The following is a 25,635-nucleotide window of genomic DNA, read 5'->3' on the forward strand; positions in this document are numbered from 1 at the left end:
TAACAAAGTAAAATCAAATGTACGGTTCTTTAGATATTTTAAAAAAAAATAAACAGTTTATTCCCTGAAGTCAAATTTTGTACCTTTAATTTTACTTTCATACGATATGAAGCAATTTGTAATTTAGGTAAACTACAGTGATTAATTATTTATTATTTATTCCAAAAAACATTTAATAAAAATAACACACGGATATCCTACGTGAATCAATTCTATTGCAATTTACAAGACGATGCAAAAGCATTCCCGAATCAAAAAAAAAAAAAAAAGAGATTAAAAAATAATATTTAATAAAATAAAGAATATGGAGTTGGTATTAAAAAATGAGTAGCTAAAATATAGAATTGTGCTTTGACTAGGTAGAATACATCTTACTGCTGAAGATGCTCTTGAAAGTTCATTGTAGCAGTAATAGGAAAATCTTCTATTTTACAGTGTCTATTGGAGCAAGAAAAGTTAACAAAATAGCTAAATTTAACTAAAAAGCTAGTTTAAAAACACTACTGGAGATGCTCTAAATTTTAATATTTTTTAAAATGTGTGTGTGGTGTGTGTGTTTTATTTTTTTGCTTTGGTTGTAATATAATATAAAATTAAAAGTAGTTTTTAGTATTTTATATATTGAGATATTTTGTTATTGTTTTTAAATTTTTGTTAAAAAAAAAATAGCCTGATACGTGGACAGTTGAAGATTAGATTAGTGTTGGAGACAGATGCCCTGATTTGTCAATAAAGGGAAATTCAAAAAGAAAAGAAAAAATTGCACTAGAATTATAGAATGAGAGAAGTGAAAAAGAATAAAAAATGAAGTAAATAAATATGACACTAATTTTTATGTTTATTAGGATCGATCGGATCGGATGTTTGATCGATCAAAAATGAAGTAAATAAATTATAACACTAATAGGATATCCGTGCGATCAATCGAACTAATTCATTAGGATCGATCGGATGTTTAATCGATCATTTAATCATATCACGATCAATCGAACTAATTCATTATGATCGATCGGATGTTTGATCGAACGATTGATCCTATCGCGATCAATCGAACTAATTCATTAGGATCGATCGGATATTTGATCGATCATTTAATCATATCACGATCAATCGAACTAATTCATTATGATCGATCGGATGTTTGATCGAACGATTGATCCTATCGCGATCAATCGAACTAATTCATTAGGGTCGATCGGATGTTTGATCGATCATTTAATCATATCACGATCAATCGAACTAATTCATTATGATCGATCGGATGTTTGATCGAACGATTGATCCTATCACGATCAATCGAACTAATATGTAATAGTATCGATCGGAATTGATTTTATCAGATGTTTGATTGAACCTTCAATCATGTCAAGTTTTATTGATTGTATCCCGATCAATTTAAGTAATGCACTAATATAATAGAAAATGCTTAGAGTTCAATTCAATGTTCGATCGAACATTTAATTTGTTTGAATTTTGTTCGATTATTTGATGTTATCACGATCGATCGAACGAATGCACTAGGTTGGACGAATTGGATGTCTAATCAAACATTCAATTTCAATTGTTTTAAGTTTGATCGATCATTTGATCATATCATGATCGAAGTTGTCGTACATTATGCAATAAAAATTAAAAAAAAAATAATAATTGCATAAAATATATATATATATATATATATATATATATATATATATATATATATATATATATATATGGTGATTCTGTTATTGTGATCGATCTCACCCAAGGTGCGATCCATCGCAATAACAGAATCACCACGCACATCCTTGGCCGACATGGTGCGATCGATCGCACTCGGACAGCACACCATGTGACCTATTTTAGGTCACTTTCCCCCCACCCCCCCCACAAAATTTTCTTCTCCCTGCGCCGTATACCTCTCCAAGGCACCCACGCACCTCCGGCACAACCACTCATCCACCATTTTTAATCACTTCTACCACACAACCACCACACGGTTCTCTTCTCCTGCAACCATACCAGGTACTTTTCACCATCTCTACTTTACACCCCATTCCCCATTCCCATCAACACCCCAACCACGAGCACTTTCGAAAAAAAAAAAATTTCTCATATTTCTGCAATTGTGGGTGTTCATCCACCCACATTGCTTTGTTGTGGTTGGATTTGGATGTTTTTGCAGGGGGTTTTGAGCGAAGTTGCGTTGTTTTGCAATTTTGCCTATCTCTAGTGCACACCAGGTGTTCGACAAAAGTCCCCAATCAAGCTCATCATGCCAAGAACTCGAGCTTCGTCCTCCCGAGGGTTTGATACCCGAGCCATTTCTCCCCCGCCCACTTTTGAGGAACGGGAGCTGCTATTTGAGACCACTTTCGCCATTCGCGAAGACTTTGAAAATCTTGAGGGGACTCAATGGGCGGTCGCCGAGTTCAAGCGACGGGGGCTCATGAAGCTTTTCAAGCCGGTCACCCCCACTGCTTACAGAAAATTGGTGATCGAGTTTTATGCCCACCTGTCTCATGACTGCAGGAAGATAGCTGCCCTCTCTTTGAAAGTGCAAGGCAAAGCTATTGACATAACACGGGCCGACATTGCTACTGCCCTTCAATGCAATGATGAGCAACCTCCAGAAGCCGCACAACTTGCTGACCAACTGGACAGCTTCTACGTGGCGGAAATTATTGACGACATGTGCGAAGGGATATATGCTGATGCCCACCAAAATGCCGCCAGCCGATCCAAGCTACCTCAACGGCTTTGGTTTGTGGACTCCGTATTACACCGTAATGCTTTTCCCTTGGGGCACAAAAGTCAGAGGCGGGATCAATTTCTTTAAGCACTCTACGCCTTCCATAAAGGTGCTTGGTACTCCATTCCCGACATAATTTGGAGGCAAATTTACAAATTTTGGAATGGGGTGCACGTTGGAGGAGCGGGGTCCACACATTCATGGGGGTTGCCTTTCCAATACTTAATCTCCTACATCCTCCGGAAGAAATGCGTCAAGGGTACCGCAGCTGATGAACCAGTCACTACTACTCCCATATTTGGCATTCGCCAATGGAACAAGAGCCTCTCCTACATACCCCAGGTAGCTCCAGCACCAGTAGTTGGTGCGGAAGAGTACGAGGCCGAGCCAATGGCCGAAGATGAACCTATAGTTGATTCAGAGACAGCTGAGGAGGAGGCCCCGAGAATTTTTCGTGAAGCACGAAACCGCTCACTTAGTGAAGAAATAGCGGGCCTTCGGAGAGAGTTGGCTGGAAAAAGAAAGGAGGCTCGGAAAAATAACTAATTGATGAACAAACGCCTAGGCGCCTTAGAAGAATTGATGCATTCCATTGTCAACCGGTTGCCACCACCATCTGCAGGAGCATCATCTTCTAGACAACAGTAAGCAGGGACTACTGTCTGGCTGAAAACATTAAACTTAGCGCTCATGGGAGGCACCTCATAGTTTACCCTTTTTATTTTGTTTAGTATGTTTTAAGTTAATCTTTTTATTTGTCTTTAGTTTTGTTTCTTTTGACTTGCTTTTGTGTTTTCTTATGGGAATGACCCCGTATTTGCACATGGCCGGTTTTTGAATTGCAAGGTATCAATATACTTTCACTTAAAACTGAGATGAATTATTTTACGGTTTAGATTTTATTTTGTTATATTTAACAGTGTAAAATCTTTCCATAAGGTATCAATATATTCATCATATAATATATATACACTATTAGATCTGTAAAATTTAATATGAATTATGAAATGGGAATTAACTCTTCAAATTAGTCCAAATGTAACAACTAACCAAATGGCAAATATATACAAATTAAAATCTTTCTTTAGGAGGATGGAATCGACGGTGCATATTGTGCCACTTTATTTAAAATTTTTAAATAATGCAGTGATATATACACAATTTTAGTAGACGTTATTGGGCAGCAATAAAATATATATATATATATATATATATATATATATATATATATATATTTGAGCCTTTCTGTTATTGCGATCGATCGCACCATGGGTGCGACCGATCGCAATAACAGAAAGTTGGATTTCAACATCAGGATTAGAAGTTTGTGCATTCGACGATGTAGATAATTCTACCTTATTTAAATGTTTTAAAATTTGTATTAATATCGACTTCATATAATTAACAATTAGATATACCAATTTTAAATCATTTTAAATGAATATAATCCTAGATATTCCTACCAAATGGTCTAGACTTTTTATTTATTTAGAGCTTGTTTGGGATTGCTTTTGAGAAATAGAGTTTTTAAGTCAAAAAGCTTTTTTTTTTTACAAAAGCTTCATTTTTAAGCTGTTGCTAAAAGTGTGTTTTGGCCATTTTAAAAGCGCTTTTAATTTTTTGGGTAAAGTCCACATACCCCCCTCAAACTATCACCAAATTGACAATGTTCCCCCCAAACTTTCAATTGTGACAATGTCCCCTCCAAACTACCAAAACATTGTCAATGTCCCCCCCAAGACTAGCAATAAGACAAAAATACCCCTATAGATTTCTCAATAAGACAAAAATACCCCTATAAATTCAAAAAAAAAATTTTTGATTTTTTAAATAAACGAAAAATTTTAATTTAAAAATAATATTTTTTAGAAAAAAAAATATTTTAAACAAAAAATTTTAATATTTTTTTTAAAAAAACGGAAAATTTTATTTTAAAAAAAAAAAACTATTTTTTATTTAGTTTTAAAAAACAAAAAATTTCATTTTATTAAACGAAAATTTTATTATTTTTTAAACGTAAATTTTTATTTAAATAAAATTATAAAACAAAAAAAAAATGGAAATTTTCAATTTTTATAAAAAAAAAATCGAAATTTTTAAAATTTTTTTCTTATAAAATTGATTTTAAAAAAAAAATCCAACGTTTGGATTTTTTTTTTTTTTTGTTAGTATTAGGTTTTTTCTAGAAGTTTTAGTTTTTTTTTTTTTTTTTTTTTGTAATTTTACTAAGGGTAATTTCGTCATTGTGGGGAACATTAACAACTTTTGGTAGTTTAGGGGGGGACATTGTCACAATTGAAAGTTTGGGGAGGACATTGTCAATTGAGTAATAGTTTGAGGGGGTTATGTGGACTTTCTCCTAATTTTTTTTACCAAACGACTACTTTTTTCATCAAACAGACTTTTTGAGTGTTAAACGTACTTTTAAGCCCCTCAAATGCAATTCCCAACAAGCCCTTAGTGATCTACCATTTCTTCCGTAAGGGTTTGGTGGTTTACGGTACTTAAGGTCAAAAATGGAGGGAAATGATTTTTTTTTTTTTTCCAATGACTAAAATTGTATGAAACAAAATAAGAGTGTGATAAATAGCAGCCCTCTACTGACTTTGTTGTAATTTAATTATGAAGATTCTAAAAATTTGAAATGCTTACAATCGGCTTGCAAACATTATAATCTTAAAATATTAGTGCATAACATGCACTCATACATTAAAAAATTTTACAAATCAAATATGACTTGATCATTAGTGACGATATATAGGAGCTTCTTGGAATTTTCGTTTAGTATTAAACGAAATTATTTACTTTGACTAACTTTTCAAATTTTTGATTGTTTGCATTAAAAAATGTTCTTTACATTTATTATTCTAATAATCTTATAAGTTCCTTGACAACGAAGGACGGGACGGGATTCCTAGTCTTGAAATTCTAACAACCGGCTTTCAGACATTATTTGGGTTGTTAAAACAATCTTAAAATTATAATAATATTAGTGCGCGCATCACATGCATTCATACATTACAAAATTTTGGAAGACAAAAATATCAATGAACATGCATGTACGTATTTGATCATAATTCAATTTAATTTTCTGCTTATAGGTATACTTTGTCAGAACAATTTTAGTTTTTGCTTGACTTCATTTCAAGTGTCTTATCTAGTTATACTTGAGGCAAAGTTTTTTGAGTGCCTTGCCGAGTGTGTACCCGAGACGCTGTTGTTGTTTAGGATTGAGTTTGTTTAATAAGAATTACTTAGAGTTAAGTTTCTTCTTGATTTTCCTTCAAAACTGATGTAAATCGGGATGCCGTCTGGACATGCCTTCATTCTGTTCGAACAGGCTTGCATTCTGCCCGGACGGCCTGTCTTACCTTTCAGACTTTTATTTGAATTAGGTTTCTTTGTTAGTCTTTTACTTGGTTTAGTTTTACTTTTTAGTCTCATATTTGACTTCCAGTAGGCCGGTCTGGACTGAGGTTTGTTCCGGCCGGACGGCTAGTTGTTTTTCGTAGATTTAATACGGTTTTGTGAGGGACCGTCCAGACGGGAGTATGTCCCGTCTGAACGGGCAGCATAGATTTTCAATTTTTATTCTAATTCATAGTTTTATTACGTTTAGGAGTCTTTAGGCTATAAATTCATGCTTATAGCCTCAAGAAACGTAGATTTGGATTATTATTGAGTTTGTTTAATAAGAATTACTCAGATTTGAGTTTCTTCTTACTTTTCCTTCAAACCCTAGAGAGTATCTAGCGTTTAGAGAAGTTTTTTTAGATAATTGATAGAATCTAGATCTGTAAATAGATATCCACTGCTTATTTATGTTATTTGCTGCAGCCCACTAAGTCACGTTGCATCAGTTGGTATCAGAGCCCAAGTTACTTTCCATGAATGGAGAGGGCCAACCGACTAACAGACATGAACGAAGTGCACGTGCGCACGGAGGCAGTACATAAGGAGCAACCAGCGATTCGTTGCGGCACATGGAGAAGAGGTTTGGTGGTATAGACGTGCATAAGAAGGAGTGTAAGCGCACCCAACACGGGGTCCTTACCGATCACTTAGCCGACATGAATGGTTCGAGCGTTCGTCGTCATCAACCAAGACCGCAGAACGCAGGGGTGGGAGACAAATTTATCGTTGAGAGTGAACTTGTCAATGCTCTTGCGGGGCGTGGAGTGTGGAGAAAATATCCTACGACACAAGCTCATGCTATATCATGGGACACAGACGTCAAGCTCGACACCCAAAAAGAAAAGGTAAAAAATTTCGACAACAAGAAGGTGCCTAGAGAGCTTAGAAGCTGTCATAAGTAGTGAGTCTGCTCAATGGGTTGTTGCCATGAATGAAGAGATTGAGTCTCTTCATAAGAACTAAACATGAGAATTGGTGAAATTGCCTAAAGGCGCTAAAACTGTTGGTTGCAAATGGATCTTTAAGAAAAATGAAAGAATCTTAGGTGCTGAAGATGCAATGTTCAAGGCATGTTTGGTAGTAAAGGGCTATAGTCAAAGAGAAGGTATGGACTTCAATGAAGTTTTCTCTCCTGTTATGAGACATAGTTCTATTCGTGTTTTGCTTGCCATAGTTGCTCTAAATGATTTAGAACTTGAGCAACTTGATGTGAAAACTGCATTTCTACATGGTGAGCTTGAGGAAACCATTTACATGCATAAGCCAGAGGGGTTCATTGCTGAAGGTAAAGAAGATCATGTTTGTCAGTTGAGGATGTTGTTGTATGGCTTAAAACAATCTCCAAGACAGTGGTACAAGCGCTTTGACAACTTTATGATCGGACATGGTTACACAAGAAGTAGCTATGACAGTTGTGTGTATTACAGAAAGGCTTCTAGACTGCAGTGTCCTCTGCCACAATAAGTGCATATGCTACCAAATCTGCATAGCCATATCTCTGAGGTGGCCTAATCTGCCTCCTGGGTCTACCAGCTACAATACTGGTCTCTTGCTCTTCTTGTGGATCATCATCATCAGAACTGGAATCATGAACATCTGTAACAGGCTAATCTTGAGTGTTATCTCACACCCTCTGTGAAGCGTCCACCTGAAGCTTCACCTCCTTGCTAAAACCCTGCTCCTTTCCTGCGAAAACAATAGACTCCTTTCACGGGTGAAGCATGGTAGATTCATCAAATACAACATCTCTACTGACTATAAACTTAGGTGATTTAGGATCAGAACACCACAATCTATATCCCTTCACCCCATCCGCATAGCCTAGAAGTATACATTTATTTGACCTAGGCTCAAGCTTACCATCATTCACATGACAATAAGTAGGATAACCAAAAGTTTTTAAAAATGAATAATCACCAGGAGTATCAGACCATACCTCATAGTTTTACAATCAATGGCTGTTGATGGAGAACGGTTGACCAAATAGCAAGCAGTATTGACCCCCTCAACCCAAAAATCTCTAGACAACCCGGCATTTGAAAGTAAGCAACGCGCTCTCTCCAAGAGAGTCCTGTCCATCCTCTCAGTGACCCCATTTTCCTATGGAGTATGACTAACTGTGCGATGTCTAGCGATGCCTTCATCCTTGCAGAATTTATTAAATTCACCACCACAAAATTCTATGTCGTTGTCTATTCTGAGTAGCTTGATTTTCTTCCCAGTCTGATTCTCAATTAATGTCTTCCATTGCTTGAAAGTGACAAACACATCACTTTTCTTCTTCAAAAAATACACCCAAACTTTTCTCGAATAATCATCAATGAATGTAACAAAGTATCGAGCACCACCCTTTGATGGAACCTGAGAGGGATCCCATAGATCTGAATGGATATAATCCAATGTACCACTTGTTCTGTGGATGCTTGTACTGAACTTGACTCTACACTGTTTCCTGAACACACAATGCTCACAAAAGTCAAGAGATCCTGTTTTTTTGTCACAAAGCAAAACCCGCTTGCTTAGGATTGTCATACTCCTCTCACTCATATGACCCAATCGCATATGGCATAACCGGGTAGTGTCTGAATCTAGATCATTTGAAGAATACACAGCAGCTGAACATGTTACCGTACTACCCTGAAGAAAGTAGAGGCCATCAACCTTGTTACCTTTCATTATAACCAATGAGCCTTTGCTAACCCGAATGACTCCACCTTCATCGAAATACTTGTGTCCAAGGGAGTCCAAAGTGCCAAATGAAATAAGATTTTTCTTCAAATCTGATATATGTCAAACATTCATCAAAGTCCTCACAACCCCATCATGCATCCTAATTCTGATTGTACCAATATCAACAATCTTGTAGGCAACATTATTTCCCATCAAGACTGAACCACCATTGACTGAATAATAGGTAGTAAACCAATCCTTTTTATGGGACATATGAAGTGTATAAGCAGTATCAAGGACCCACTTGTCGTTAGAACGATCATTAGAAACGGTAACTGCAAGGACAAGGTCTGAACCCTTAGAATTTCCTTCGACAACACCAGCCACAGAAGAGGAACTTTGCTTGTCACCTTCCTCTTTAATTTTCAACTTCGGACACTCGGATTTATAATGCCCATACTTTTTACAATAGTGACATTTGACTTTCTTCTTTGACCTGGACTGCGATTGGCCTCTTGATTTACCTTTACCCGAATCCCTCTCACTAGATCGACTTCTAAAATTAGAAGAATTTTCAGAATGACCCTTAACAAATAAACCATCTGCCTGATTGTCACTACCTTTACTATTCAATCTTGTCCTCAACTCCATAGAATTTAAAGCAGATTTAACATCCGCTAAGGAGATCGTATCTCTACCGTACAACATTGAAGTAACAAAATTATCAAAGGCATCCGGTAGTGAACACATCAAAATCAGGGCTTGATCCTCATCATCTACTTTAATATCAATATTTTTCAGATCCAAAATAATTCTATTAAAGTCATCAAGATGATCACAAAGAGGCATACCTTTTTTCATGTTGAGGCTGTATAACCGTTGCTTCAAATACAATCAGTTAGTGAGGGATTTTGTCATGTACAAGCTCTCCAGCTTCTTCCAAAGTCCAACGGCTATTTCTTCATCGGCAACTTCTCTTAAAACTCCATCTGAAAGAGACAACAAAATTGCACTTTGGGCTTTTTCTTCAAGTTCCTTCATTTCCTCCGTTGATGATGTTGATGCAACCTCGCCATCCAAAATCTTCACCAAGTCTTGTTGTCGTAACAATGCTCACATCTTGATGCGCCAAAGGCTGAAACTATTCTGACCATCAAACTTCTCTACTTCAAATTTTGCAATAGTCATCCCGCAAAATAAATACTCGAGCTCTGATACCAGTTTGTTGTGGCAAATGCAAATTCCAAGATCACTAAAGAAGTAGAAAAGTGCATAATAGAAAATAACACAACCACACAAGACACCAAGATTTAAGTGGTTTGGCTTAACAAGCCAACATCCACTGGCGGAGACGATTCTGGAAAAATTCACTAACAAAATAGTAGAGTACAAAGAGTAATATGAACAAAACCACTCAAACCCAAAAGTCCTAATACATCCCAATCTCACTAAAAAGAGAATTAAATACATAAAAGAAAATATTATCTAAAATTCTCTAAGCTTTTCAGCACTCCAAACGTGAGATCAAACTGAAGAAAAATGGTGTATCTCTACTTCTCACTGCAACACAAGTCTCTCTCTCTCTCTCTCTCTCGGCAACTTCAGCTCTTCTTTCTCTCTATTTTTAGCTAAAGTTGCTGCCTCCCTTTCCTTAATGACCGAATGGCTTCAATAGGAGACAACAAAGCCTTTTTGTCAAAGCTTCTAGAAGAAGCTTAATGAATGGAGAGACAAAATGGATGTGTGGGAGAGAAACTTAAGTTAAAAAGTATGGGATGTAAAAGTAACCATAATGGTTTGGGGCCCACGGTAAGGCTGATGAACAAATTCAAGTCTCCTAATCTGACACAGGCTGGGCTCTTCATCACCATATCCCAAGATTTCCTTCTATTCTCTCTTGTTTCTATTCCTCAAAACCAAGAAGAATTCTTTGCGGCTCTCATGTGTTCGTGTTTGCATAAAGAATAGAAGCAAGGCTCTCCTTATATAGCCCCTAAAGTTGGTGAACTTCATCAGTGACTCCTCTAATACAAGTGGTCCTTGGATTTCATTTAGGACAAAAGAATAAGCCTTTCCTTCTTAGAGAAGCACAATAATTGATGGGTTTTAAGACATCTTACATGAACAATCTCCACCTTAACTTGAAACCTATCAAGTCGTAACAAAACGAATCTCCTTATGATGCCTCCACCCAAGTCCCTAAGGCCTATCACTATCCACAAGTGATACTCAAGTCCAAGCACCTCTTGAACTTGAGCGTCGGACTTGGTTTAGATAGAACACCACACTTCTCTACTAGTCCTCTTGGCCACAAATTTCTCTGTTGACTCTTTCTTTCTCTAGACTCATTTGCACCTTTTACCTTTTTTGTCTTGAGCAATTATGTCAATCCCTAAGCTTTGCCTTCCTGTAGTGACTCCACCTCTGTCGGCATGCCATTCTGAAGAAATGATGAGTCTCCATTATCAATTGTCAGAGCAAAGGAAACCATGTCCTTAACTTCATACCTCTCTAGTGCTTTTCAATCACATTTTTCATTACCTCTTGTTAAAGAATAAGGCTCTTCTCGGTGCTCTGAATCTCTTGAAAATTCTTCATTGTCACATATGTTTGTAAGTATACATTGTTCATCAAGCTCCACCTCCACTACCTACTTCCCTTTCTGGCTCTCAGTCGATGCTTCATTCTCACTCTTTCTTAACATATAGGCCTCAGCAAATACTACGTCTCTGCTAACAATCTTCTTCTTTGAGACTGGATCCTAAAGCCTATAGCCTTTAACACTAGAATTCAAACCAAGACAAATACACTTTCTTGACTTTGAATCTAACTATAATTGTTCTCACTTTGAACGTGAACAGATATCAGACGAACAAATATTCTCAACATAGAATAATCAATCGGTTTACTTGAACATACTTCTTCTAAAACCTTAAAGTTAATCAATGTGGTTGGAGATTGGTTGATGACAAAGCATGCATAATTAATTGCCTAAGCCCAAACAGTCTTTCACAATCTTGCATTCAACCTCATACATCTTGCCTAGCTTTTCCAATAGTGTTCTATTCATCCTCTCGATAACTCCATTCTGTTGTGGAGTCCCTCTAATCATAAAGTGACAAATAATGCCTTATATTTTGAAAATTCCAAGAATGCAATGTCTTTGTACTATAACTCATTGTCGGATCTCACATACTTTACATTTCATCTAGTATGATTTTCCACCTGCACCTTCCACGGTTTGAAGGTGATGAAAACCTCTGACTTGTGCCTCATAAAATAAATCTATACCTTTCTTGAAAAATCATCAATAAAACTGACAAAACAATGTGTACCTCCGTTTGACGCATCACCACTGGTCCCCAAACATTTAAGTGAATATAGTCGAGAACACATTTGGTTGTATCAGACGCCACCTTAAAGTTGACTATTCATTGCTTCCCATGCACATTGTACTTGCAAAAACCTAATTTACATGACTTCACACTTTTCAAAAAATTCCTCTTGTGAAACTCAAACATATTGTGCTCACCTAAATGACCTAGCCGCATATGCCACAAAGTAGTACTATCATTATCTGGTTTTGCCGAAGTGGACACTCCAGCTCCACCTAACTATGTCCTCGAGTAACTTATACCAATTGTCAATTTTCCTACTCTTCATTATCACCATAGCACCTCTAGTTATGTTCATAACTCCATCTTTGGCAAAATAACCATAGCCCAAAGCAATGTGCCTAATGAGATCAAATTTTTCTTAAGATCTGAAATATATCTGACATTAGGGAGTATCCTAACAAGCCCATCAAACATGCTGACTTTTATGGTACTTAATTTGTTCAATGACCTTACACCTAGCATCATTGCCTATTTGGACACATGATATAAACAAGTAGAATCCATGGGCCCTTGGGGGTAGCCAAACCAACTCCAAATTGGCCATGGATGGCTCGTACCACCCCTCAAAAAAAAATTTCAAGTTTTTTTTTTAAATTGTTTATATTTTTTATTCATTTTCAAAGTTTTTATTTTTTTTAATTTTTTATTGAGGCATATGACACATGGCACGTTGTGATTGGGTTGACATGGTGATTCACTAATTTTATGGATGAAATGCTAACTTAACGGAGCTACTAACCCCGTATGTATTTACCGATAACAAATGTATCATCTATGATACAAAACATACCATAGGTAGGAAAAATAAATAAATAAATAAATAATAATAATAATAATAATATTTTTTTTGGAAAACTTTGTTTATTTCCTCAGGAATAACTATTTCTCTTTTTTTTTTTTTTTATTTAGAGGAATAGTTATTTCTCTATGTAAGGAATTAGGAATAACTATTTTAATAATAGGACCTTACCAAACAAAAAAAATGACTATTTCATTACAGGAGTTTATTCCGTAAACCAAACGGAGCCTAAATTCTTAGGTACCACGCTCAAACCATATATCTGGAAACAAACTTCTTCAATAATCCTAGTACAGGTTACATTTATATCCACTTATTAAAGAGACGTAAACAAAAAGAACTACTAAGTGTAACGAAAGACTTGAATCAGACTTCAACAAATAACATATATAAGACTCGACGTAAACAAAAAGAACAGTAAGGAAAACATAAGTCATACTTCAACGAAAAAAAAGTGGATCGATAAGAGAATTCCATAAGCCAAAGACTTCCACTTCTCTTATTGACGTTGTTGTTGCAAACCACCTCCCAAGCAAAAGCTGATGGATGAAAATAAATTGATGTGTACTGTACTGTCGTATTTCAAATAGCTTATTGCTGCTATTTGTGTGTTTTTTTTTCCTGGGCGTTCCTCGTGTTGCTTGGACCTGAATTGCTTGGCTTGGAGGAATGATCTTGAGTGGCTTTCATTCGGTCTCCATTAATTGTCAAACGGGGTATCTCCCGCGTGCGCTTATACTCTGTATGTGACGTTTGCATATCTAGAATCAGTAAGTAAAACTAATTAGTCTCGCACAGACGCCCAACATCGCGAATGGCACAAGAGAATTAATGCTCAAAGAAGTCGGAAATTTTAACATGTCTAAAAGCCCTAAAACACCTTTAAATAAGTTGAATCATTTAATCAAATACTTTTAACGCTCCCTCATGTATAGGCTAAATGTTCATTTTAACAGGTAAGGGCCAACCTATACACGAAATATTGAATTGAAATGAAAGTGAATGACTGAAATAATGTTTAAACCCAAGAACCCTAGTTCTGATACCATGTTGATCATAAAAACTTAAAGAAATAGGAAGAGACAAATTTATTCATTTAATTAATCAATAATTTAACAAACAGATAGATCCAAACTTTCAATAGGATTACTATGTTGGTTATACCTGAAATTATTGACGTGTATGAATGATCTTGGTTGGCTTCCATTCCATCTCCATTAATTGTCAAACGGGGTATCACTAGCTTACGCGACGTACATGACATAGGGCTCATCTTGCGAAGTCCCACATTGCCTGGGCATGAAAAAGATGATGTGTTTATATGAAATATACTCTCTCTAAATGGTATGAGGCCTTTTGGGAGTAAACTCAATAATAAAACTGTACAGCCTTGGCCCAAAGCGGACAATATCATACCACTTGGAGCCAGGGATGTTACACATCTGATCTAGTAGAAATAAGTATAATTAGTCTCACAAAGATGCCCAGCATCACAAATGTCACCAGAGAATGCTCAAGGTGGTCCAAGTTTTAATGTGTCTATTAGCCCTAAAATACCATAAATGACATAACATGAAAATTTGCAAACTAGATGATATATATCCAAACACACACACTTTAAGCTTTTGAGACAACTGGTTGTTTAATGTTAAGGATATAAATCCTTGGTGATAAATGTTGACTTGTATTCCTTAAATTAATAGATTTAGATAATATTTGTTAACCCGATTCAAGGGATATGTTTGTATTTGAAATATTTCAAATCACATGTAAAGCTTTATAAATAAAGCCACTCAGATCATATATCAAGGAAAGATGTAGTCTATTAAGGCTTTAATGTGTAGATGTAGGCTTTTATATTTATCATATTATGTGTTTCTATATGGTGTCAGAGCAAAAAAAAAAAAAAAAGAAGAAGAAAGAAATTGCTGAGTTGAAAAAAAAAAAAAAAAGCTTTGCCTCTTGTGGCCGATTTCAAGCCCATAATTGGCTCATTCCAGCCAAAGTTGCCGATGTCAAAATTACGGTCAAAGTAACCGATGCCGGCCAAAAAGTTGCCGACATTCAAATTCAATCCACAGTCGCCGAAGTTCAAGGGCAGTCGATCTTTCAATCAGACGCCATCAACTCCAGCCACTCGATGTTCAAAATCAACGATCGCTAACGGACCGTTCATCTTACGGGGGCATGTTAAGGATATAAATCATTAGTGATAAATGTTGATTTGTATAGAAACACATAATAAGAAAGGAAATAGAATAAACACATAAATTAAAGTAGTTCAGCATATAGCCTACATTTACACATTAAAGCCTTTATAGAGCTTTACATGTAATTTGAAATATTTCAAATACAAACATATTCCTTAAATCGGGTTAACAAATATTATATAAATCCCTTAATTTAGGGAATACAAATCAACATTTATCACCAATGATTTATATCCTTAACAATTTGTATTCCCTAAATTAAGGGATTTAGATAATATTTGTTAACCCGATTTAAGAGATATGTTTGTATTTGAAATATTTCAAATCACATATAAAGCTCTATAAATAGAATTGTGTACTCAAATCATCTATAAATAGAATTGTGTACTCAAATCATATATCAATGAAAGATGTAGCCTATTAAGGCTTTGATGTGTAGATGTAGGCTTTTATATTTATCATATTATGTATTCTTATATTTAACATGGTATCAAAGCCAAAGGTCCAGGAATTGAACCTTGACTCAGTCAATTTTTCTCATTTAAATTAAATATTCTTTGTGTTAGGTCTCACGGGAGTTTGAACCCATATATAAGGGGGTGTTAAAGTAATGGTTAAGTAATTAAATTTACCATTTTCTATCAACTCAGCTTCCTCCGGCTGTTTCGATTGATATGAGTCCCTTCGATGCCCATCTAGAATTAGCAAGTGTAATTAGTCTCGCACAAACGCCCAACATCACAAATGTCACCAAAGAATGCTTATCAAGTCCGAAGTTTTAATATGTCTATAAGCCCTAAAAAACCTTAACATGACATGAAAAGAAAATTTGCCGACCGGATTATAGAAGCAGACACACACACACACGGATACGAAGTTCCAATATGACAAACCTTGGGATGCAGCTGTTGTTGGGTGTCCACTTCTCTTAGCCGTAGCTGACTTCTTGTTATTCCTTCTTGGTTTCTCTTCCTGGGTGTTCTTCATGCAACCCAAAAAAACAAAGAAACCCAAAAAGACCAAAATAACACAAAACCAAAAACCCACCATTTTTTCTTCTTCTTTTTCACTGTTTCCAAAAACAAAAATTAATTAGTAATGATTATTGTTGGAAATGAAAGCAATTTACTCAAAGTTATATCTAATGCAAATGCGTTTTCATAGTATAAGCCAAAGCAATGTAATTTTTTTTTTTTTCTAATTAATTAAAGTAATGTAATATCTAAAGAAGGAACAATATATGCTAGAAATTTGTTTCGATAAGATCTTGAATGCTTAAAATTGAAAAATGTATACATCTTACTATTTATAATCACTATACATGTATTAATGATCAGATGATATAAATAGTGGATGGTGATGATGAAGATGACGCATGAAAAGAGTATGAGACTAACAAATACCTGCAGAGATATATGATAGTGAGGATAATCAGTCAAGAATTTGCGCAATACACTCCCACTGGTTAGAGTCCCTCAACAAATCAAGCCAACCTCAAGGAATGTATTGCGGTTTCAGTCAGGTTTCGTGGGTTTGTATATAATGGTCATGGCAATATTACCACATTTCCTTCAAAGTCAATGGCAATGAGCTGGGTTTATCACTCTGTTTTTTGTTTTTTTGTTTTTTTGGAAAGAAACCCCGAGGCTCACAATTAATTCAAAAATAAAACAGAAGGAGCACACGCTATTATATTCTCAATGTGAAAGTAATTAAGTCAAAGAGTGACAGTTGCAAGTGTGAAAGCACAGACTACTGAAGCCCAGACACCCCTACTCAAATAAATAATAATAATAAAGTAATTGTGAGCCTCGGGGTTTCTTTCCAATTTATTATTATTATTTATTTGAGTAGGGGTGTCTGGGCTTCAGTAGTCTGTGCTTTCACACTTGCAACTGTCACTCTTTGACTTAATTACTTTCACATTGAGAATATAATAGCGTGTGCTACTTCTGTTTTATTTTTGAATTAATTGTGAGCCTCGGGGTTTCTTTCCAAAAAAACAAAAATCAGAGTGGTAAACCCAGCTCATTGCCATTGACCATGTCTTAATGCTCCCGTAGTTTTTGTGATCTAGTTGACTTTGAAGGAAATGTGGTAATATGCCATGACCATTATATATAACAGCATTCACAGCACCTTTTTTTTTTTTTTTTTTCATTTTTTCTAAATTTAAGGATCTAAATTACTTTTTACTTTTCTATATCAAAATATGCCCTAATAGCTTCATTTTATCGTTCCCTATATATTAAAATATTTATTTATTTTTATTAAAATAATATTTTCTTTTATTCTAAAAACATTTTTCTTTTTCTTTCCATCTCTCTCATCTCCGTCTTCTTTCTCTCCCTGACTTCTTCACTCTCATCTCCTTCTTTTCTTTCGCCCCAGCCGCACCTCTCACCCTTTCTCGATCTCACTCTCTGCCTCACTCTTGTCCCCCCACAGACCAGCAAGCAAGAGGAGCAACCACAGACCAACAAGCATAGATCAAGAGGAACAACCAGCAAGCAAGCTATAATGATTTTGGTTTCTTGAGGTTTTTGATTTTGATTTTGATTTTGATTTTGGTTTCTATTTTTTTTTATTTTGCAATCTACCTTTTTTGGTTTCTATGGTTGATTTTTGCAATCTACTGGAATTAGTTTCCTTAAAAGTTGAAAGTTGTGCATTAATTCTGTCCTTGCGCCGCTTCTCTGCTTGGCTATGGCTCTTGGAAGGAGTTGCACCTCCATCTTCTCCAACCCCTCCTCCTTCAGATTGGAAGCCATGGAATTGAAATCTGAAGCTGGTGGAAGCTGAGACATGGGGCGGCAGCGGCCAAATTTATACAACCAGCAAGCAATCTACTGGGTTTCTATTTCTATAGTTGATTTTGGTTTCTATTTTTTTTTTTGCAATCTACCGTCTTCTTTTTTTGGTTTCTATGGTTGGTTTTTGCAATCTACTGGGTTTTTTTTTTTTTTATCTGGGTTCTTTTGCAATCTTCAAATGGCTTGTGTCCAGATGAAGTGTAGAAGAGGAAGAGGACGGAGAAGAAAGAACAAAGAAAAATAATGGAGATGTGCGTAAAAAGGTGTGAGAGGAGAGAGAGTGTTTAGGAACCATATAAGGAATCTGGTGTGAGATATTTTTTTGTGATATTTTGAATATATTTCCTAAACTTAGGGAATAACTCCCTTATTGAAGGTCTACTGAGAATGCTATAACTTGACAGCTAACAAGGGGACAGAATTTCCTAGGCTTAAGGATCCGAGTTTACGGACTTTGATGTACTCCATGTGCATTCTAGCAACTTGAAATTTCAGACATTATTTAGGTTGTCTGGTTAAATTTATCTTAAAATATTAGTACATCACATGCGTTCATACATTATAAAAGTTTGGAAAACAAAGTGTAAATGCGATCATAATTCCTAATTAGTGACGTCTTATCCATAGAAACATTTTTATTTTTATTTTTATTTTATTAAATGTAAGCTCAGATCAAATCTACCCTCCTACAATGATGCGCAAGAGAACAAAAGTGGCAGCTGACAAAGTATACGGGATGGTCCCAATGGATGAATATAATTAGGACCTCTTTAGTGCAGGTGAAAAGGCGAGCGGACCGCTAACGGTTAGAAAAAATTTCATATTACCGTATAAACGTCATTTTGGGTTTTTTTTTTTTTTTTTTTTTTTTTCATTTTTCATTTAAAAAGTGGTAACGATTATTATAATTATTAACCACTAACCATCAATCGGTTAACTGCATAGGCGGTTATAGTTAGTGATTTTAGCCAACCACCACTAACCATTTGAAACGAGGTTCATTTACTTGACTAACTTTTTAAGTATTTTTTTTCCATTTATTTATGTTTCTCACGAAATAATTGTGAAGATTGTTTTATAAATCTGGTGGATTTTGTAGCCTATAAAGCTCGAGCAAGTGCAGACTCTTAAGCTCAATTTGCAACGGCTAGCTGAAACCTTTTTTTTTTTTTTTTTTTTTAGGGTAAATATCTTATAAATTCTTGAGTCAACGCATCAAAACTGAAAACTCCCTAAGCTTTTTTTTTTTCTGACTTTTTACTCTTTAGGTCAATTGAAAAGGCAAATTAACCCCTACCGTACGTTACATTTTCCCTCAAATATTTACTGTCCATCAATCCCAACTAAACGCACCGTTTCAACTCACTTTAAAATATTAATTTTTTTATTAATTTAATTTAAAAATTAAATAAATAAAAAATTGAAGGGGTGGCTTTCCTGCCACCCCAACACCCATGGGGCGACCGCGAGCCACCCTGTTGGGCCATTTGGGTTGGCCACAAAGCCATCCCATGGGTGTTGGGGTGGCCAGAAAGCCATCCCTAATCCCCTGAGGGTGGCTGCATGGTTGGTTTTGGGGTGGCTAGGGGTGGTAGCCCCACCATTGGCCACCCCTTCAAATTTTTTTTTAAAAAAAATTAAAGTAATAAAAAATTAATATTTTAAAGTGAGCTAAAACGGTGCATTTAGTTGGGATTGACGGGCGTTAAACATTTGGAAAAAAAATGTAACAATAGGGGTTAATTCGTCTTTTCGATTAACCCAAGGAAAAAAAAAAGAAAGTCAAAATAAATAAATAAAGGATGTTATTACTTCAAAAAAAAAAAAAAAAAAAAAAAAAAAAACCCACATAAGAGAAAAGTTTGGCCAAAGTTGTATCTCTATCATTCCTCTTTTGCTAAACTACATTCATTTTTCTAAATATAGTAAAAACTTTTAAATAATAATTCAAGAGAAATGATTGGTGTCAATAATTTGTCTATATTTTTTTCATATGCTCCTACAAATGTAATAGATCAACTATTAAATTTGTGGAGTCTACCATTAACTTATGTGAGGTCTACATAAGTACACAAATCTAATAATTGATTTGTAAGAGAAAATATGAGAAAGTTATTGACACAAATTATTTTTCATATTTCAATAATTTTGGAAATAATAATGGAAGCTATCGTGGAGTTTATTTGAATAATGAAGCAAAAAGTAGTTTGGTTTACCTACATTTAAGGAAAATATAAGGGAAACTTCTGCTAGTACTCTTATTATTTTTCATAAGAGTACACGTTATATACACGATTTCTTTTTTTTATTATTATTATTTTTCATCTTTTCTTTTTTTATGCATGATGTAGAACAATATTGACCTATATTTTCAGTAAAAACGAAAATAAGGAAAATATCAAAAATAGTATTTGAGTAGCGTTGCTTGATCATAATTTTACATGTTCTTGGACAATGGAAGTACAAAATGAAAGATTGTCACGATTCCCGTTGATTGTCAATTTTATATTATGATTTTATTTTATTTTATTTTCTTAAATAATTTGCTTTAATTATTTTCCTTTCCTTATTAGGATTAAGTTTACTATTGCTACTAGGATTAGATTTACTATTACTATTAGGATTAGGTTTACTTTTTCTACAAGTAGTTCTTTTCTATAAATAGGCTAACTTATTATGTAAAACTTATTCATTGAATCATTATCAAATCAGAGAATTTTCTCTCATGCAGAATTTTATCTTTCTTTTAACCTTCCTTGTAAAATCAAAGATGCTACTCTTTGATTAGTTACCTTAGTCTTCCACTATATCAATGCAACTTTCGCCAGGCAGAACTAAGTTTGAATGAAAGCGTAAGATAGCAATATAAGTTCAGAATTGAAGACCGAAAATGGAACTTTGGAAGAGAGAAAAATAATGACTAGGGAAGAGAAATACCTTAATCGTCCCAAAGAAGCAAACAAAGAAATAACACTAAAAGACTGAAATTTAATTGATACTTCATAGCTGAATTTAAAAAACAACACATACTAGATGTCTTTATATAGGCTAGGATTTGAGAATTCTCCAAGCAAAATACTTGGAGAAAAAGAAAATATAAAAATACAAAAATGTTCCTAAACTTGGAGATAAAAAGTAAAGTTGTTGTAAACAAATAAATAATCTTCAAATATTATGTCTGATTCTTACTATTCTTGTGCCGATCTTATTAAAAAAAAAAAAAAAAATCAAATCTTATGCCTAATTCTCCTGCATCAGTCTTCTTGGGTTGAAAAGAATTCATCCTCGAATTCAAGTCATCTTTTTCTCGATCTTTTGAATGTCTAACAAATCTCTTCCATCACATACTTCTCAACATTAAAGCAACTTGATATCAGAAGAGAAACAATTTGCAATCCATCATCAATCACAACATGACTTTGAATATTAGATTTGAAGTTTCTTGCACCAACTTAACATAAATCAATTTTCATACATTCTTCATTTATTATCTCTAATTCAAGCTCCATAAAAGTCTCCTAAAAAAGATCAATTCTTTCATGATCACAAAAATTAAAATTGTCGTCCAACACGCCAAAACCAACATCGGAATTATTATTAGGAGAATTTGATATAAAATTTTCACTTCCAAGGAAATAAACATAACATATTTGCTCATGACTCAACTGAGATCCTTCATTATGTGAACTTTCATCAAACACATGGTAAATCTATTCTTACAAATACGTCCGTTCATTTTCTAAAATTACATTTGATTACATTCCTGATCAGTTCATACATCTGATTATATTTAAGGTAAATATATTATAAATCCCTAACAAACGAGTCAAAACTAAAAATTCTCTAAACATTTTTTTTCGACTTTTTACTCAATCGTTTAATCGAAAAGGCAAATTAACCCATATCGTTACAATGATTTAACGCCCGTCAATCCCAAACTAAACACATTGTTTTGGCACGCCAACATATTAATTTTTTGTTAATTTAATTTAAAAATTAAATCTAAAAAAAAAAAAATTGCAGCCACCCCATAGAGGTTAGGGGTGGCTGCAAAGCCACCCCACAAGGTTGGGGGTTAGGGGTGGCCGGAAATCCACCCCTAACCCCTATCGGGTGGCTTGCGGCCACCCCAGGGGTTAGGGGTGGTTTTCAAGCCACTCCTAACCCCTAGGAGTGGATTACGACTACCTCATAGGGATTAGGGATGGCTTTCCGTCCTTTTATCTATTACTATTAAGGAAGTGGTATTGCTGATGTGACGTTTTATTGATCATTAGATTTATTTTTGACACATATATTATATTCAAATAAAAAAAATGATTGAAAATGAGAGGGCAACTACTCTTGTTTTAATTCTCTCTCATGGTCGAAGTCTAGATTGTATGCTTTTTTTTTTTTTTTTTTTTTTTTTTAACATGTCCACATAAAGGAAGCGGGAGGGGAGATTCGAATCCACACTACAAAATGTCAAAAGCAAGCCACCATTAATATAAATAAATAGAAGTTCTACCCTCCATAAAGTTATTGTTAATGCAAAGAAAATAGTTTAATCTTTTTAAATAGAAATGAGAAAGGAAAAAAGAGCAGGCTGCGCGCCAATTAACATGCCAGGACAAGAATTTTCTCAATTTTAAATGAAATAGATAGTATATTCATTTCATGATCAGGATTAAAATTTTCTCAATTTTAATTTTCTGCTTATAGGTATACTTAAAATGTGCGTTTAAGACTCAAAACGTTCGTTTGAAGAAAAAAATATTTGTTTAGTAAAATAAAATTGATAACACTTTTAGCAGTTCAAAAAGCCTAAAAATGTCCAAAACGTACACATGCTCTTAAAAATGAAACTTTTACCAAAAAACTCTTTTTGACTTAAAAGCTGGACTTCACAAACACAGTCTCAAATATAGTCTTAAATACATTAATTACTTTTTTTTATTATTATTATTATTTTCTCACTGTAAAATACAATACTTAAAATTACTCGTCACCAAAGATAAAAATCAAAAGCCTAGTGAAAAAGGAAACTTGAGTCTTGAACATCCAAAACAATTTATAGGAGCTTGGGACTCTCTCTTGCCTACCTACCTTCAAAGTTGAATTTGGCAAGGTTAAACAAGCTTCAACATCATACCGCGAACCGGCACGGTCACCTCCTATAGCAGCTCCGACCCGCCTTCTAGGGGATGATGGAACCACCTTTATTGGTGGGGGCGGGCTTCAGCTTTCTCAAATATTTTAAAACCCCCCTAAATGATTTGTTTTTATGAGTATCCTCCTTGAAAAGTTTATTTTTCATTTCCCTAAAAAGTTTCTTTTTTAAGTTTTCTCCCCCACACACGTCAAGATCATGTTCCGCCCAGGTTTCCAGGTACCTCCTCACCTGGGTCATCGTGGGGCGTCCCTCAGGTGACTGGTTTGAACAAATCAAGCCCAGTTCGAGCACCAAACAAGCCTCAACCGGATCAAACGTGCCCCCCAGCCTTGGGTCAACCACATCAAGAATTTTTCGTAGTCTCCATTTCTTCCACACCCAGCTCACCAGCATCAACTCCTCGGGGGATGCATTTGGATCAATGGGTCTTCTACCACATACCACTTCCAGCAACAAAGCACCAAAGGCAAACACATCGGAGCTGGTTGTAGGCATGCCGGTGCTCATGAGCTCAGGAGCCAAATAACCCACCGTGCCCACCACCCTGGTGGTGCTTGCGTTGGAGCCGTGCAGCCCGTGCTCGTATAGCTTAGCAAGACCAAAATCGCCTAGCTTTCCATTAAACTCAGAATCCAATAACACATCTCCTGCCTTGATGTCTCTGTGAAGTATCTTTCGGTGACAATCCTCATGTAAAAATGAAAGCCCTGAAGCCACATTTTTGAGGATCCTGAGCCTTTGCTCCCAGCTCAGGATTGTTTTAGGCTCATCAAAGAGGTGCTTGTCCAAGCTTCCATTCGGCATGAATTCATACACAAGTAGTAGATCATCTTGCCGACTACACCAACCCAACAATTGAATCAAACATCTATGACGAATACAGCCAATACTAGCAACCTCCGACACGAATTCTCGCTTACCTTGTTTTGAACCATGGGAAATACGCTTGACAGCAACTTGGGTGTCTGAGTTTTCAAGAGTTCCTCTGTAAACTTGACCAAAACCACCAACCCCAATTATCTGTGTGTCATTGAAACCCCCTGTTGCTTTCTTGAGCTCATTGTAAGAAAAACTGCGCGGTCTAATAGCAATTAGACCATCCATCGATGGCCCAGGCGGAGAATCCCAGCAAAACAGAAAAGGCAGCCACGGGTCCCTGATCCTCCTGAAGATATACCTCAAAGCAATAAGCAAAATCACAGCCAAAACACCTAATGCAGGGACACCAACAATTAGGCCTGTGTGATTCTTTTTGACCCCAATGGGGAGCTGAGGGAGTTTATCCAAATAAAGATTGTTAGCATCTCCTCCATTCATGTTGAAGCTCCACCCCAGGATATCATGCGAGCTCGCGTGTGAACCGGTTGAACCAGAAAACCCGATGTACATGGATTCTTGAAGAATATCCGACAGATTCACTGTATAGGACAAAAGTACAGACCTGGGTCTACCTGAGTCCTGCGCAACCTTTACATCTAATTGATTCACCTGCGAATTATATTCGATCCAAGCCTGAATTACTTGACCACTCTTCAAATCAAGCCCTGTCATGTTCGTATCACTTCCCTTAAACTCCATAGCCGGAACAGATTTCTTCGATACGATGCTATTGGTGTCGAGGCCAACATGGTTGTCGTCGAGGTCATGTAGCTCCGGGTACTTGAAAGTGTCGAATTCGACCGCAAATACGTGGTTTGAGAAGTTCCCATCGTTGCCGGCGTTGAAGAGACCAAGATAAGCGCCTGGAGCAGCCCTCGGAAGCTCTTTTGTGAGAGAGATTGTGAAAGCAAGGCCATCCCCGCCTGTCTGATCATGCGCGGTGATTACAGCAAAAGCGAACGCGGTGGAGAAGGACATGACTTCGCCGCTGGAGTTTTTGAACTGGATTGGATAAAAATAAAACGCGTGGCCGACGACTTGGAGCAACTCATTTGTTTGCCGAAGCATGCCATTGTTCCCAAACGCTGCAAAGCCGTTTAAGCTCATGCTGTTTCTTGCAGCACTAGTACTAAACCCATTGCTGAATCCGCTCAGCAAGAGTCCACCATTGGCTAGATCAAATTTTACTGGGTATAGAAAAAGAAGGAAGACCCAGATAGAGACGAGATTTTCGGCAGCCATGCGAGAGAAAAGAACTTAGCTTTCTGAAGCAGAGGAAAAGTTCTGGGTATAATATGCCAGTAAACTCGTTGGTTGGAAATGGTAGGGGTTGTTTCGGAAGCTCATATGTCTGGTAAGTTGGAAGGAAAGATGGTATTAAAGTTGTATCATTATTATCTCATAATGATACAGCAAGAAGCCGGATCTCATAATGGTTTTTTTTTTTTTTTTTTTTTGGGGAAATCTCATAATGGTATTAAAGTTGTATGCACATCTAGCATAGTCATTTTCAATGGGGCTAGTGGAAATTAATCCTAATCATTAGTGCACCTATATATGCGAAAC

At 35.8% G+C, this 25,635-nt stretch overlaps 1 protein-coding gene across 1 annotated transcript; it reads right to left on the reverse strand.

Annotated features, from left to right (window-relative positions):
- Positions 1-8,245: 8,245 nt before the first annotated feature.
- Positions 8,246-25,311, reverse strand: LOC148588030 (L-type lectin-domain containing receptor kinase S.4-like). The gene is made up of 4 exons (XM_088513900.1): positions 23,377-25,311; positions 9,738-9,898; positions 8,992-9,629; positions 8,246-8,925 (listed from the first exon to the last, which is right to left on the reverse strand). Exons 1-4 carry the CDS (start codon positions 25,309-25,311, stop codon positions 8,246-8,248), a joined length of 3,414 nt encoding a protein of 1,137 aa, XP_088370026.1.
- Between the last annotated feature and the right edge of the window lie 324 nt (positions 25,312-25,635).

This window comes from Corylus avellana, chromosome 1 (assembly GCF_965113065.1).
Source record: "Corylus avellana chromosome 1, dhCorAvel1.hap1.2, whole genome shotgun sequence".
In the NCBI taxonomy this organism is placed as follows: Eukaryota; Viridiplantae; Streptophyta; class Magnoliopsida; order Fagales; family Betulaceae; genus Corylus; species Corylus avellana.